Source organism: Phyllostomus discolor, chromosome 3 (genome assembly GCF_004126475.2).
Source record: "Phyllostomus discolor isolate MPI-MPIP mPhyDis1 chromosome 3, mPhyDis1.pri.v3, whole genome shotgun sequence".
Classification (NCBI taxonomy): domain Eukaryota; kingdom Metazoa; phylum Chordata; class Mammalia; order Chiroptera; family Phyllostomidae; genus Phyllostomus; species Phyllostomus discolor.
The window spans coordinates 90,215,213-90,230,668 of NC_040905.2; the positions used below are offsets into that span (position 1 = coordinate 90,215,213).

At 49.5% G+C, this 15,456-nt stretch overlaps 2 protein-coding genes across 2 annotated transcripts; one reads left to right on the plus strand and one right to left on the minus strand.

Annotated features, from left to right (window-relative positions):
* MEPCE (methylphosphate capping enzyme) lies at nucleotides 1-5,219 on the plus strand. Its single transcript, XM_028506001.2, has 4 exons — nucleotides 1-2,915; nucleotides 3,998-4,216; nucleotides 4,377-4,503; nucleotides 4,628-5,219. Exons 1-4 carry the CDS (start codon nucleotides 1,257-1,259, stop codon nucleotides 4,678-4,680), a joined length of 2,058 nt encoding a protein of 685 aa, XP_028361802.1. The 5' UTR covers nucleotides 1-1,256; the 3' UTR covers nucleotides 4,681-5,219.
* Nucleotides 5,220-6,219: 1,000 nt separating this feature from the next.
* On the minus strand, nucleotides 6,220-7,930 carry PPP1R35 (protein phosphatase 1 regulatory subunit 35). The gene is made up of 4 exons (XM_028524580.2): nucleotides 7,084-7,930; nucleotides 6,752-7,001; nucleotides 6,535-6,671; nucleotides 6,220-6,434 (listed from the first exon to the last, which is right to left on the minus strand). The coding sequence occupies exons 1-4, from the start codon at nucleotides 7,360-7,362 to the stop codon at nucleotides 6,261-6,263; spliced, it is 840 nt and encodes a 279-aa protein (XP_028380381.2). The 5' UTR covers nucleotides 7,363-7,930; the 3' UTR covers nucleotides 6,220-6,260.
* Between the last annotated feature and the right edge of the window lie 7,526 nt (nucleotides 7,931-15,456).

A 15,456-nucleotide genomic window follows, 5' to 3' on the forward strand; every position in this document is an offset into this window, starting at 1 on the left:
CTTCGTGCGAGATGGTGGTGGTTGTAGGGTCTGAGTCCACAGGTTAGGGGCTTGCACATTGGTGCTGGGTGGTGTGCGGAGGCGTTGGTGTCGGGGATTTGGGTGTGGAGGTAGAGGTAAGGGCGTGGTGTCCCCAGGTGATCGCGCTTTGGAGAACTCTGGAGAGAACAATTAGGCCATTTCGAGAAAGAGGAAGTTGGACCACATTGGCTGTTTTGGTGCTGATGTTTTTTCAGTTCAGCAGAGAATATTTTCCGGGGGGAGGGTGGTGAGTTAAAATGACCTATCGTATTTTACTGAGAATAGTTTCTTGGAAGACGGTCAGTACACAACGTCCCTTCCCTTACTCTACTTTCAATGTACACCACTTCACCCCTCCAAAAACATAAGTAGGTGGGCAAAAGGGAACGACCAGACAATGAATAATTCATGAGGACCACCTTGTTCCTTAGCCAGGCCCCTCCGAGTCGTGCTGACGCAAGTTACGTGTGTACCAAACCTGGGGAAGCACGTAACAGTCACCGCCCCTAAAACGGAGGGCGGGGCGTCATCTTCAGCACGTGCTGCTCCTACCCGCGCAAGCCCAAAAGGGTGTGCGCAGGCGCTTCCCGCTAGGGGGAGGAAGGAGGCGGGGTAGAGAGGTTGTTGGGTTTAGAGCCGGGCGGAGACCGCTGAGACTCATTCCTCAGGAACAAGGGTCGGGTGTCAAGGAGACCTTTTCACACCAGCTCCCCGTCCCCCGCCTACGGTGGGTGGGTTCGCGCGGCAGAGACAAAGGATTTCAGTAGGCACGAACATAGCTGCGAAGGGAAGTCGGGTGTCAGTTTGGGGTTGTGGGCTTTTGGGGAGGATTGAGGGGGGCTATATTTAAACTCCCGGAGCCGTTAAGTTGGTTCGTACTCGGATGCGCGCGCGACCGGGGTGGTGGCAGAGTGCGCATGCGTATTTCTGGGGCGAGAGGAACGCGCTCCAGTACTGCGCGCTCGCGGCGAAGCGGTAGTGGTAAAGGAGAAAAGGGTCGGCGCACGCGCGTTTGCTTCCTCGAGTTCTTCGGGTGTCGCGGGCATCTTGTTTTGGTCTCGCGGGCGAGTGGGGCGCGCTTCGGGGGCGGTGCTTGGGCGCGAGACTAGGGGAGAAGAGCAGAGCTGCGCGCGCACTCGGGAAAGGGGGGGGAAGGGAGCGGCGTCTAAGGAGGGGGATTAAGCCCCCTGGTTCCCCCCTCGTAGCCCTCGCCTGGGACAGAGTAAGGGGAGGAAATGATAGAGATGGCGGCGGAGAAGGAGCTGTTTCTGGTCCCTGCCCCGCCGCCGCCACTAAAAGAGGAGTCAGGCGGAGGGGGCAGCCCCTCAGTGCAACTGCACCGAGAGGCCGCCTCCGGGGAGCTCCGCGGCGGGACGCAGCGCGGGCCGGGCCCACGCACACATTCAGCTGGGGTCCCGGCTTCTGGGTCGTGCAAGGGGAGCCCCAGGGCTTCATCCACCCCTCGGGGTGGCCAGTCGCAGCAGCAACGAGGGGGCAGCCCCCAGGCGCACGGGGAGGCCCGCTTGTCGGATCTCCACGGGCGAGCCGCTCCTTCGGATGTGGGGGAGGAGCGACGGGGAGGTGGCGGAACAGAACTGGGCCCCCCTGCCCCGCCTCGACCCCGTAATGGCTATCAGCCCCACCGGCCCCCTGGGGGAGGTGGGGGCAAGAGGAGAAATAGCTGCAATGTAGGGGGAGGTGGTGGAGGCTTCAAACATCCGGCCTTCAAGAGGCGCAGGCGGGTTAATTCGGACTGTGACTCTGTATTACCCTCCAACTTCCTCCTGGGGGGCAATATCTTTGATCCATTGAACCTGAATAGTCTTCTGGATGAAGAAGTGAGCCGCGCACTCAATGCAGAGACCCCTAAGTCATCCCCACTTCCGGCCAAGGGGCGAGATCCAGTGGAGATTCTCATCCCCAAAGATATTACTGACCCGCTCAGTCTCAATACTTGCACTGATGAGGCCCAAGTAGTGCTTGCTTCACCACTCAAGACTGGTCGGAAGCGGCATAGACACCGGGGACAGCACCACCAGCAGCAGCAGGCAACTGGAGGGAACGATAGCCACTCTGTGCTGCCCACAGCCCCCCTCACGCCCTCACTCCATGGGGAGGGGACCACACAGCAGCAACGGCATAGGGGCCAGAACCGAGATGCCCCCCAGCCCTATGAACTCAACACAGCCATCAACTGCAGGGATGAGGTCGTGTCTCCCCTTCCGTCTGCCCTACAGGGTCCCTCAGGCTCCCATTCAGCTCCTCCAGCTGCCTCGGTTACCTCTGCACTCCCGTCTTCCTCCTCACGACATCGAAAACGTCGCAGGACTTCCAGCAAGTCAGAGGCAGGGGCTAGGGGTGGAGGCCAGGGTCCCAAGGAAAAGAGCCGAGGGAGTGGGGGAGGTCGCCACCACCTCCATCAACTACCTGCAGCAGGTTTCAAAAAGCAACAGCGCAAGTTCCAGTATGGGAATTATACCAAGTACTATGGGTACCGGAATCCTTCCTGTGAGGATGGTCGCCTTCGGGTGTTGAAACCTGAGTGGTTTCGGGATCGGGACGTCCTAGATCTGGGATGCAATGTGGGCCATCTGACCCTGAGCATTGCCTGTAAGTGGGGCCCATCCCGCATGGTAGGCCTGGATATTGACCCCCGGCTCATCCACTCGGCCCGCCAAAATATCCGACACTACTTGTCTGAAGAGCTGCGTCTACCACCCCAGACTTCCGAGGGGGACCCAGGGGCAGAGAGTGAGGAAGGGACCACAACCATCCGAAAGAGGAGCTGCTTCCCGGCCTCACTGACAGCCAGCCGGGGTCCCATTGCTGCACCTCAAGTGCCCTTGGATGGAGCAGACACATCAGTCTTCCCCAACAATGTTGTCTTCGTCACGGTAAGAGGGTCTTGGGATAAGGGGCAGTTATGAGGTTGAGATTAAAAGAGAATGAGGCAGGAAAACATGAGCCAGAGGGGTTTCTGTGCATGTAGTCCTCACCCAGAGAACGAGAGCATCAAGAGAAGGGTCTGAATCTGCAACTAATTCCACTGGGTGTCTCTTTCACAATGTGGAAAGGTGGGGGCTCTACCATGGCTCCTTTCTCATGACTGCTAGCCCCCAAACGGGATCTGACTCCTTTTGCCCTGATCCCTTACCTGGACTAATCCTGACCAATCCGCCTTTTCTTGGGGGTTACTGCTAATGCTCTGTAGAGAATTTGGTCCATATGGAAACTTGCCCTCCAGCAAGGTATCAGACATTGAATGTCTTGGGGTAGGAGGAGAATTAGGGTCATGGCTAATATTTACAGTTTCTGTCCTTTGATAGGGACTTTGTTAGATACAGAGTTTGTTGAAGAGTGTCATGGTCAGGAACCTAAGTTGCTTGGCTTTGGATCATCTCCACATTGACCCTAGATTGTGGAATGGAGAAGAGTCAGACTCTGCAGGAGGGGAGAGTAACATGTCTTCACTCTAACCTCTGCTCACATAACTCCTCATAAAACATTCCAGTTTCACCATCTGAGGTAGTATTGGAAAAATGGAGTTTCCAGAGGATGGTAATGAGCTTATCTGGAAAAGGTTTTGTAAGGGATGGGCTCTTCACTTCTCAGGAAGAAAGAACAAGTTTGAAACCTTGCCAGCCCTAACTACTGAGAAGGAACCAGCAGTTAGGTCCCTTTGTATAACGTTGAGTCACTCAGCTTAATGAACAGGGTCTTGGAGGAACTCCAGCATTCTTTCTCTGCAGTTTCACCCCAACTGTGGAGATCTCATGGATACTTTGCCCAATTTTAAACTACCCAGGCTCCTTTTTGTTTGGTTTACCAATACCATACAAGAAAATTAGACCGAGGGTATCACAGATGATTGTGGCCGAAGGTTAAAGTGAGGCTATAATATGAATTGGGGGGGGGGGGGGCAGTGGTGCTTTTAATGTGTCTGTTGACCTTGATGATCCCCAATTCTTGCCCTCAGGGTAACTATGTGCTGGATCGAGATGAGCTGGTGGAGGCCCAAAAACCCGAGTATGACGTGGTGCTTTGCCTCAGCCTCACCAAGTGGGTGCATCTGAACTGGGGAGATGAGGGTCTGAAGCGCATGTTTCGCCGAATCTACCGGCACCTACGCCCTGGGGGTATCCTGGTCCTGGAACCCCAACCTTGGTCATCCTACAGCAAGAGAAAGACTCTCACAGTGAGTTGGAGTTTCAGTGGAAGTTGGGGGTATCCTTCATTTAGTTAAGGCAAAAAAGTCCTCAAGAAATCATAAAGAGGGTTTTCTAAACAAGGAGCAAAGTATCCTCCATCAAGGGAGAAGGCAGCAAGCTGAAATGGTCCCATGTTCTTCTCCCTAGGAAACAACCTACAAGAACTACTATCGAATCCAGTTGAAGCCGGAGCAGTTCAATTCCTACCTGACATCCCCAGAGGTGGGCTTCTCCAGCTATGAGCTTGTGGCCACACCCCACAACACCTGCAAAGGTAAAACTGGCTTATTTTGTTCCGGGAGGAAGGGAGACTGGTCCTGGTCTGGGCTGGGAGGGTACAGACCCTGTGGAGTCATGAGGTCCTGCGTTACCCTCCTGATTGCATACTCTCCTCTCAGGCTTCCAGCGTCCTGTGTACCTGTTCCACAAGGCCCATTCCCCCAGCCACTAAACGGCACCCTGAAGAGAGAAGTGTCAAGAAGCTGCCTGCTGCTCCTAAGGACCTGGGAGAAAGAAAGTATCCCAGTCTCTCCTTTCTGGCTCCAAAAAGTTTCCTTTCTTGGATCTGCACAGAAAGCTTATTCTATGTTGCTGCCCCAGCCTCCTCCCTATACTTATGGTACCTAAGCAGCAAGCCCAGCTGTGCTGGGGTTACCATCTTCCTCTCTCCCAGCCCACTGGGCTGAATGGCATGGACTGTTTGCCGACCTCTGTTCTCCTAGGGCACAGGAGGTGGGAGTTACCAAGTTCTCTAGCCTCTTCCTCCTGTTCTGCCAAGGAGAGATTCTCATTCTTCCTCAGCCCTTGTCCCTAGCTACGTTTCAGTGGACTGTGGGTAGATGGACTGAGGCCTATGAGGAGGAAGCTTGGTGGGGAGGCACGCAGGTACTGTGAATATCCCTCTGCTGTCCCCCATTGGAAAGAGGGGGTTGGGTTTGGAATGTAAGAACAGCACAATAAACTTGTTTAGGGCAGTGGCCCCCACACCTATGTCGAGCATTTTTAGCTGCTGGTAAGGGGTGATGTACCAGTACCATCTGTGCTTCTTCCTCTCTGCCCAAACTATAGTTTCAGGGTTTTTCAGTGGTTGGGAAGATAATGGATTGCCAGATCTACACATAACTTTATAGAACCCTAGTCAGGAAAAGGGTATTGATGCAAATTTTGATGTGAAAATTAAAGTCTTCCCCCACACCTCCAAAATGAAAACCCATTGACAATTTTTTTGTTGTTGTGGAAGTTTTGGCAGAAGGCTAACTTTGGAACTTAACAGTGAAGTTAACAGAGCTAGAAAAAGGCACTTTGGGTCAGACCACCTACCTGCTATAGGACCCACCTACATGTATGTACCCTCCTGTTTTGGTGCTCTGGAACCAGACTGATAGGCAGTTTAACTTAATATGTAGCTCTTCAGCTTGTCAAGTGTCCCTGGAGCTTTGGACATTCAACAATGAGTACTCTTTGGTCAGGTGTAAAGATGGGCAAGGCTCTTGAAGGTAAAGGGGGATAATTTAAATAACTAGGTGCTGGTAGCTACCTTGCAGGCTCCCCAAGTCAGGTGGGCTGAGACCTACCTGTTAAAAGTGATCAGAAACAAGTAGTGCAAAGAAACAAGTGGAGTGTTATCAAAAACAAAGGTGGTAGGTGTGACTTTAGTCAGGAAGACAGGGGGAAGAAATGGCTTCAACCAGTTTTATACTTGTCATTACTGAGTTCCTTAAAAAAAGGAAGGGCAGGGGGCAAAAAACTTCCAGGCAGCTTCCAACCTGCGGCTTGACCCCACCTTAAGCTTCCAAGAAAAAGTCCCATTTATTAGCAAAACCACTTTATTCTGATACTTATTTTTTTTAAGATTTTTAGAGAGGGAAGGGAGAGAGAGACATCAATGTGTGGTTGCTGGGGGCCATGGCCTGCAACCCAGTCATGTGCCCGGACCTAGAATTGAACCTGCGATGCCTGCGCTCAATCCACTGAGCCACGCCAACCAGGGCTGATACTTATTAACTGTAGCAATTCTGTGAGCCTCCAGGTCTACACTTCCCATCGCCTCAGTGTCTGATGCATGAGAAAGGTATCCTCTGAAGGGCGCGGCCGGAGTTGAAGGCGCAGAGAGGGCAAGCTGTCCAGGGTTAGGTGTGGAGATTCGTAAAATAATGTTTCTGGGTCACACAGCATAGTCATGTCTGGCCCTGGCCCATGTGGTTCCTGTTGGAATTGGAGTCCAAAGCAAGGTTACACTCGGAGAGAAGAACCCTCGGCAAAAGACGGGAGGGAACAGAAGAGGATTCAAGACCAAATCCCTCACCTTTGGGGGCGGGGCTCGAGCATGGATTGGCAGCAGCGCCAACCTCTCCCTCAGCGCAGCATTCAGAACCTGTTCCTCCGGCACCTGCAGGCTCACCAGGTCCCGGAAAAGCCGCTTGGAGCGGGGCACGTTCAACCCTGAGACCGCAGGGGGAGTAGGGGTGAGCCGCAGCTCTCACCCCTACTCCCGCGCCTGGCCAGCTGTCTGTCCCCCTCACCCTCTGCTACGCTCTCCTCCACGATACAGCGGGTCTGGAACGACTTTCTCAGCTGTTCCTCCACTGCCTTTGTGGCATCGAACTGGCCTGCGGCTGCGGCCCGCGCAGCCTGCAGCTCGAGGCTCAAAGCCAAGCTGCTGTGCTGCGCAGGCGCACCCAGGTCCTGCGGTGCCACAGGCTCATTAGGTGCGGCGGTGACCGGCTGCGGCTCGGATCGGGCCGGGGAGGGTGGCGCCAAGCGGAAGCGGACCTGGTAGCAGAGAGGAAGAAATGGTGAAGAAATGGGTGCTGGATCATTGGCAGGCTGCCGGCCAGGCCTTACGCCAGCTCACCTGCCGCCCCTTGCGGGCCCCGCCCCGCTGGTTTGCCCCCCACTTCCGCCGCCTCGGGCTGCAGGTCTGCCGCTCTGGGCTGTCGGACAGCGGGCTCAGGCTCAGGTCCAGGCCGGGCTCGGGCACTGGGGCTCCGGGGTCCGGGGTGCGGGGTTCTGGAGGTGGTCCGGGGGACACCACCGCCTCTTCCCCTTTCACCAATTTTATCTCTGACTCTTCGCAGCCCATCATCTTGGACTGGCTGCAGGGGGTTGCTAGGGGCCAAGGGTCACAGGGCATGCGCTCACACCCCCTTTCCCCGGCTCCTCCCAAACACCATTACCGGAAACCGTTCGTTCCTACGCAAGTGACTCTCCTAAACGTCATTTCCGTTGCTCCTCGTGTCTCTAGCGGGCTTCTCACCGCAACCTCAGCTCCACCCCTAGGCTAGGATTTTTAGGGCTGAAACCTGTGGAAGTCCTACGGATCCTCATCAGCACCATTTCTCCTTTCAAAATCTACGACAAGGTGTTCTTGCCCATTGATCTCTTCACCAGGAAAGCTTCTGCTGGAGTCCCATATGTGTCAGCCCTCCCTGTCAAGATGCTAAATCGGACAGCTTTAACTTAACTGTCCAGCTTTCCTGTATTGGACCTCCCTACTCCGTGACTTCACAGCATCTCCAGGTTTTCTGTCCCCTCTGAACTAGGACCAGAGCTTCCCAGTTTGAGGGCAGGGCTCACTGACCAGCCTCCTGCCCCATGGTTACCCGAGCGTTAACTGCCTCACTCAGCCATGAGGCTTTTTGACTTTTTCCTTTTCGTGGGTCTCCTAAACTATTTGTCTCTATAAAAATAGATGTTTGTATGTTGCATAGTTTTGTGGGGTTTTTTTTGGGGGGGGGGTGTTTTTTAAGAAGGGTTTCGTGGGTTTATCTAACCCCTAGACTCCAAACCAGAAGGGTGGAGGTCTGCTCACTCCCTATGTTCCTTAGGCAAGTCCTCTCAATTCTGTGAACCTCTGTTCTTGGGTTCAGGACTCCGAGGATCTACCAAAAATTAGTTAATTAGTAAAAATTAGTTAATTCAGCAGGCATGTTTGTGTATCACTTTTCAGTTTGAGAGTATTCACATCCTTTATCTTCCTAAGAAATGCTGTGGAAGATCAGATAGAATCGATAGCGTTGCCCTCGTTTTACAAAAGTTTTCGAGGATCTCAGTGGTGAACACTAGAGGCTTACCTGCTGAAGTCAGTAATAAAGTAAGCTCATTCCTTCTACTCTTCATTTGTAAAAGGGAGTAGGGAGCTACAAATGTAAATAAATACTTACTTTTTTAATGGAAGTATAACATTTAAGATTTTCAATGGTTACTTAACTTGGAAAAGAGAATAGAATGAAGGGAAAAGAGACAAGACTTTGAATATACTTTGTTTATTTGACTGTGGAAACCTATGATTTACAAGATTATGTGATAAAAATTAATTTAAAAAAAATCAGACCCTAAAGATTGAAAGTAAAATGAAACACATGAACCTAAATGTTTGTCTAGTTGGTGGCCTAAATGAAGAGAAGGGAACTCTTCTGAATGACTTGAAAACACACTGATTTAACTGTACATCCAAAGATCTACCCTAAGGACAAAATCAACTGCCATTTTAAAAAATTGCCATAAAATCTTAAATTGTATTCAGTAGTCATATTGTCAGGAATAGGTGAAATGTGTAGGCTAAAACATAATTATGTTGAGATTACTTCATAAATTATATGGTTGTCTGATCACTATGCTGTTCACCTGAAACTAGTATAGAAACTAGTATAGTATAGAAACTACTGAATGTCAAAAAAAGACAAACACTGTATGATCCCACTAATATAAGGTATTTAAAGTGGTTAAAATCATAAAGACAGATAGTAGAATGGGTGGTTGCCAAGGGCTGGGGAGGAGGAGGGAGATATGGGAAGTTAATGGGTTTAGAGCAGCGATTTTCAACCTTTTTCACCTCATGACAAACTTAAAATAATTACTAAAATTCTGCAGCACACCAAACTATATTTTTTTGCCGATCTGACAAAAATAGGCATAATTTTTATTTATTTGCATTGGACAGCTATCATAGTGTTGGCTGTTATTTTATTTGACAGTCTAAAGGAAAAGAGGTCAAGTCCCCTGACTAAATAGGTGTTACATGCTTTAAAAATTCTTGTGGCACACCAGTTGAAAATCTCTGATACAGAGTTTCAGTTTTATAAGATGAAAAGAGTTATGGTGATGAATGGTAGTAATACTTGCACAACATTATTAGTATATTTAATAACACAATGTACACTTAAAAAGGTTAAGGTGATAAATTTTGTGTTATGCATATTTTGCCACAATAAAACATTGGGGGGAAATAATTATGTTTATTTGTATTAGAACAGGAAAAATGATGCAGTTCTAAAATCTGATTTATACAAATTCCTTGTAGTCTTGATTTAATTAGGAAGTATCTGTATGAATTCATGGCTTAAATTAAAAAGCATATCTGCCCTGGCCAAATGGCTCAGTTGGAGGGTCATTCCATACACCAAAAGGTTGCAGGTTTGATTCCTGATCAGGGCACATATCTAGGTTGCAAGTTTGATCCTAGGTCAGGATGCATATAGAAGGTTGCCGATTGATGTTTCTCACATAGATATCTCTCCCTCTCTCTTCCTCTGTCTCTAAAAATCAATAAACATATCCTCGGATGAGGATTCTTATTGAAGTTGGGTAATAGGTACATTGGTTTATTATAACATTTTCTTTATTTTTGTATATACCAGGTATATCCAGAAAGTACCCAGCCATCTACTATGAAAAATAGAGACATTATTGAAGAGTATATAAGAAACATTGTACATGAGACAGTGATGTCTCAGTCCCCTTCAAAGTAATCACCTTAGGACCTCACACAGTTCTCCCAGTCTGTCAGCTGCCCTATCATATTTTCCTAAATCTAATCTATGGTCTGAAATCTATTCCCTTACAAAGATGATTTTTTAAAAGATTTTATTTATGTATTTTTAGAGAGAGGGGAAGGGAAGGCAAAAGAGAGGAAAATATCAACGTGTGGTTGCCTCCCACATGCCCCCTACTGGGGTCCTGGCCCACAACCCAGGCATGTGCCCCAACTGGGAATCAAACCACAAACCTTTGGTTCGCAAGCCCTCGCTCAATCCACTGAGCTATACCGGCCAGGGTGATGATTTTAGTTTTGAAAAAAGCCAAATGTCATTGGGCACCAAATCTGGGCTGTAGAGGGGCTGAGTCAACTAGGTGTTTTGATGTTTTGCCAAAAAGAACTCTGCATGAGATATGATGCATGCCATGAGTAGGCACGTTGTCATGATGAAGCTGCCAATCACCAGTTGCCCATAGCTGCAGATTTCTGAATCATCCAAATAGTTTCCAAGGAGAAATGTTCAAGCTTAACACAAAATTTGATGCAGATTTATTGCTGTACACACTCAGTCATTTTGGATGCAATGGCCACACAGTACACATGCTCACTCAACAGCATCTACCACCCCCACTGCCTAGTACAGTGAAGTGGTGATTGCTCACACATGTGCATTCCAGTCCGCTCTCCTTGGCTGCCAGTTTACATCAATGTCACACAAATCCTTCTGATTATATTAACAATGGTTGGACCGTTTCCAGACATACCTCGAGTATGTGAATGTTTCTATGGTAAAAAGCTTTTTATTTTCCGGTGTTTTGTTTGTTTGTTTTTAAGGAGGCTGAGGTAGCTTTGTCACACAGGAAGTGTTGGAGCTGAAACTTGGAACTGCCCCCCAGGCCTTGACTGTGCTGATGGCTATAAAGGCTCTATAGGAATCCTAGCTGCAAATGCCGTGAACTTAATTCCCCAGCCTTAAAATCTAGCCAATACCTCTTCCTAGGCCCAGACAGAGATAAAAACAAACCATTCTGTTTGATAGCTTATGTTGTGGGCCTTCAGGAAGTGAAAAGTAAATCTAATGACTTTAAAGAAACAACATTAATGTTAGGGAATAAGGGGTCTCAGTCCTGCCCCCACTCTTTCTAGGATTTTTTTGGCTGGACCAGGCTGAAAGTCTAGAATTGCTTTTCCTCTTAAAAAAAAAAAATCCGCCCTGGCTGGTGTAGCTCAGTGGATTGAGTGTCAGGCTGCAAACCAAAGGGTCGCTGGTTGGGTTCCCAGTCAGGGCACATGCCTGGGCTGCAGGCTAGGTCCCCAGAAGGGGGCTCTTGAGAGGCAACCACACACTGATGTTTCTCTCCCTCTCTCCTTCCCCTCTGTCTAAAAATAAGTAAAATCTTAATAAATAATAAAGAATAAAATACCTCCTTTAAGAAGATACTGATAAGTGAGGAAGATTCTCTATCCTTAACTTTAGTCTTGAGGCAGCATGTTGTAGTTATATGCAAAGATGGATTCCAATTATATGCCCCACTAAACTACACCCTGACTTAGGACAGTAAAAGGTGGAAAGGAGGAATCCAGAAGAAAGGAGTGAGGAGAGAAATTGTAAATATGGTTCAGGAACTGAACCCTCCTCTATTCTAAGCAAAAGAGAAAAACAGAAAAGCTACCATTACCTGAGATTACTGTGTAGTGCCCTCTGCCTCATCAACTAGCACTTCCCTTCACTCTCCAGGCTGGAGAGGTCTCACCTCTGCATCAACTGCCATCCAGGGAAGAGTGGGGTAAGGACAGAAAGGGAACGCTGAAGGAGGAGGGAAAGAGGCACAAAGAAAACCCCTAGGAAGAGGTCACACTTTAGGCTCTTAGGTTCTGTCTTTGTGGGTTAGACTTCACCAAGTAGTGGTGGTGGTCCCTGTAGTCATCTGGGAGGGGCATCCCAGACCTGAATCCCAGTTTGGAGAAGACAAGTGTGTCCTGGAAGGGGTCATTCAGGGTTATCCCCAAGCTTCTGCTGGTCAGAAGCTCTGGGTGGGCTAGGTGGGATAGGAGACAGGACAGGGTCAGGGGTCCTTCAAGGAACCATGCCATCGAGTTGTGGTGGGATGCCTCCAATGCAATGCCCCATGGAGTGGCTGGGACTGCTGCAGAGGGCAGCTGGGAAGACCCATCAGGGCTGAGGGGGCAGGAGAAGAGTAAAGGTTCCATCCACAAAGACACCCTCCAATAAGGTCAGGACAAGTCAAAGAAATGAGGCAGCAACCCTCTACCACCACCCTCTGCAAACCCCTTCTGCAGAGATCCCTCACTTCCCGTCTCCCACTCCAAAAATGGCTACTGCCTATGGATCAACCCAGAGACACTTCCACATTGTGTCCCTGTCACACAGGGACTACTGGAGGATAGGAGTGGCTGACCTTGCACTTCAATGGCTTTGACCCACCCTCCAGGCATACACAGCATACTTTCCCCCATCCGACGTAATGTCAGGGGTTCATAACCCCCCTAGCAGAAGTTCGAGCCTGAGCCCACTACTCCTTTCTCTCAATGCAGAAGGAACAGATTGAGATTCAGAGAGGAATGCACAGGTCTGTTCCAGACCAATACACTGACCCTGCCCCTCCAGCACCAGGGAAAGGATTATAGGAGGGCCAGGATGAGAGTCTTAGTGAGAGTCTCCAGGGGTAGGGGATGAGGCCAGACTCTGGGATGAAGAAGAGTTAAGAGTAGGGAATAGGGTCAGAAGTTGTCTGCTTGTCTGGGTGGAGAAGAGAATAAAGAAGGGGAAACTGGATGAAGCTAGGAAAAGAATGAAACAGATTTTTAGAGTTGGATGTAGAAAATTCAATGGAGCTAGACTTGGCAAAGGGAGGAATATTGGACTGAGGGCCTAAGCTTGCTGACAAGGGGATGTTCTTGATGTCAACACAGGGAACAGAAGGTTGATGACAGTTGGTTTGGGCCTAAAAGAGCCTGGGAAGAAGCTGGTCTGAAACCACTGGAGCTTTAAGGGTGGGTGAGGTAAGAACCATCAAAGATATGGCCATAAGCCAGGAAAATTGGACCATTGATAGGGGGAATTTAACTACGCAGAGGGACATGTGGCAAGCTGCTGGCTTTATGCTGGTATACAGGCCCAGACAGATCTCTGCTGGGCAGGGAGTCAGTGCTGAAGATCTCAAAAAATGGAATGGAGGCAGCCTGTAGCTCTATGAGGTTGGACATGCAGGAGGGTCTCCTGCTGTTGGGGGATCTTGGGGTGAAGGGTGATTCCATGGAAACCTCTATTCAGGCAGTGAGGTCTTTCCACAGCCTGGGAATGGCTGGTGGAAGAGAAGGATTTGAGTGCCTTGGTCTCCACTCTGTGCAGTGACCCCACGACCATCTACCAAATGCCAACAACCAGCAGGAAAATACAGGGTGGGAGACAGGGATGGAGAGGAGGGGTCATGGTGGCAGAGAGGAGGTATTTGGGGCTGGGACATTATTAAGGGACCCCTGGAGGCTGGGGCTATGGTTCATAGTAGTAACATCTTGAGCAGCTGGGCAGAAACCTGAAGAGGGACCAGGGTCAGGGGTAAAAGGACACCTGAGAGGGAACCAAAGCTCTGAGGTCCTGCCTTGGTCCTGAGTCTGCAAGAAATGGCAAAGAGCCTTCTGGTGTCCACTGCTGCTGAGACTCTGGGAAGCTCATGTGGGGCAAGAGGACTCTTCTCCCCCAAAACTACTAGGGCAGGGGTCTCCAGCCTCTACAGACCCCCGCCTGCCCTTGTCCAAGGCGTGAGCCAGGCCTCCAAACCCCTTTATCTCAGCTTATGTCTCTGCCCAATCTCTCCTCATCTTCCCCAGGCTGCCCCCAAGAGGTGCCTGGACACAGGCTGAGCCCTGTCCTAGAACCTGGGTGTCCAGTGCAGAGTGGACCTTAAAACTTATGAGAAAACTGACCCAGGGTCACCAGCTGATAGGTACAGAGCCAGGGCCAGAGCCCAGGGGACCTGCCTCTGTGTGATGCTCCACCCTTCCTCTCCCCACACCACCTCTGCCATTTCTGCTCAGGTGAGGGGAAACTGTGCTCCCCAGAGCCTAGCACAAGGTCTGCTCCAGACAGAGAAGATAAATGTTTGTCAAATGAGAGAAAACTACTCTTCAGGTTATAAACACTATCCCTGGTTCTGACAGTTTGGGATTTGATGAATGTGGTAATTTTTAAAAATTGACCAAAAATTCTTTGACACTCCTTTCGAGGATGGAGACTATGTCCCCTTGAATCTGAGCAGGTTTATGACTCAGGTGCACCTTCGCCGAAGCAACTCTGCTTCCTGCAGTCCAACCACCTCACCCACAAGCTGGGAGCTGGAGTGAAAAGAGGGCAGGTGGAGAAGGCCAGCCTAGAGGCAGCCCTGCTTAGGGTCCCCCAAGGAGCCGAGCCATCTCCTTTTGTTATGTAAGTAAGCAAGTCTCCTGATAACCATCACATTCCATCCCATGCCCTGGCTGCCAGGGAGCTCAGCATGGTACACAACTTGAACCAGATTGCAGTAACCAACCTTGGCCTAGGTCTCTAACATGTTTCTCTCTTTCTAGACTTAAAAAAATGAATGTTAACTCCTACATCACAGAATTGCTAGGAGGATTTAACAACTTCCAGGACCTATTATATGCTAGGCCTTGTGCTAGCTGCTTGAAACAAAACCTTGTACGGTATTAGTCCCATTTTGCAGAGGAAATATATCTACATACAAAGAGGCCGAGTGATTTGCTTAAAGTCACACAGCAAGCAGGTGTAGGAAATAGGACCACACTCCAGTGTTTTCATAGATTTAAAAGATAATGCGTGCGTGAAAGCATCTAAAACAATAATATTTCCTTCCTCCCATCTTTGGGCTCCCTCAGCCCAAATGAATATCCCTCAGCTCGGGCACTTCTCACCCCACACTGTGACCATCTGCCTACCCCAGCAATTGGGAACTTGGCAAGGTAGGGGACTGTGATGAATCACCATTAAAACCACCTCAGGCAGGCCCTGTCAGGTGTGGCTCAGTTGCTTGGAGCATCTTCCCATAGATTGAAGGTTTGCAGGTTTGATTCCCAGTCAGGGCATGTACCCAGATGGTGGGTTTGTTGTGCATTCTCTCTTTCCTTCTCTCTTTTTCTCTAACAGCAATGAAAAAAATACCCTTGCATAAGGATTAAAAAAAACAGTCGGGATATAGCACTCAGTAGGTGTTTGTTGAGTGAATGAAAACCACACCACTCTATCCCATTACTTGTTCTAGAGTTCCTTCCTTCATCCCACTAATACCTCCTGAGCACTTGCTCTGAAGATCCAAACACCACAGTCAGTCCTTCATGTACATAATTTTGTTAAATCCCACCAGTTACAGTATGTTGTTATAGGTCTCATTAGCTGTGTTTTTTTCAGCGAGGTCTAAAACTGTGGTTCTCAAACTCCAGCATGTGTCAGGC

Bases quoted from the DNA above. Each gene is read 5' to 3' on its own strand.
- PPP1R35 (XM_028524580.2), bottom strand. From the start codon at position 7,362: ATGCCCTGTGACCCTTGGCCCCTAGCAACCCCCTGCAGCCAGTCCAAG. The intron at 6,672-6,751 runs GTGAGGGGGACA...CTGCGGTCTCAG, and splicing joins GGAGGAGAGCGTAGCAGAGG to GGTTGAACGTGCCCCGCTCC. The intron at 6,435-6,534 runs GTGAGGGATTTG...CAATTCCAACAG, and splicing joins CTCGAGCCCCGCCCCCAAAG to GAACCACATGGGCCAGGGCC.
- MEPCE (XM_028506001.2), top strand. From the start codon at position 1,257: ATGATAGAGATGGCGGCGGAGAAGGAGCTGTTTCTGGTCCCTGCCCCG. The intron at 2,916-3,997 runs GTAAGAGGGTCT...TCTTGCCCTCAG, and splicing joins ACAATGTTGTCTTCGTCACG to GGTAACTATGTGCTGGATCG. The intron at 4,504-4,627 runs GTAAAACTGGCT...CTCTCCTCTCAG, and splicing joins ACCCCACAACACCTGCAAAG to GCTTCCAGCGTCCTGTGTAC.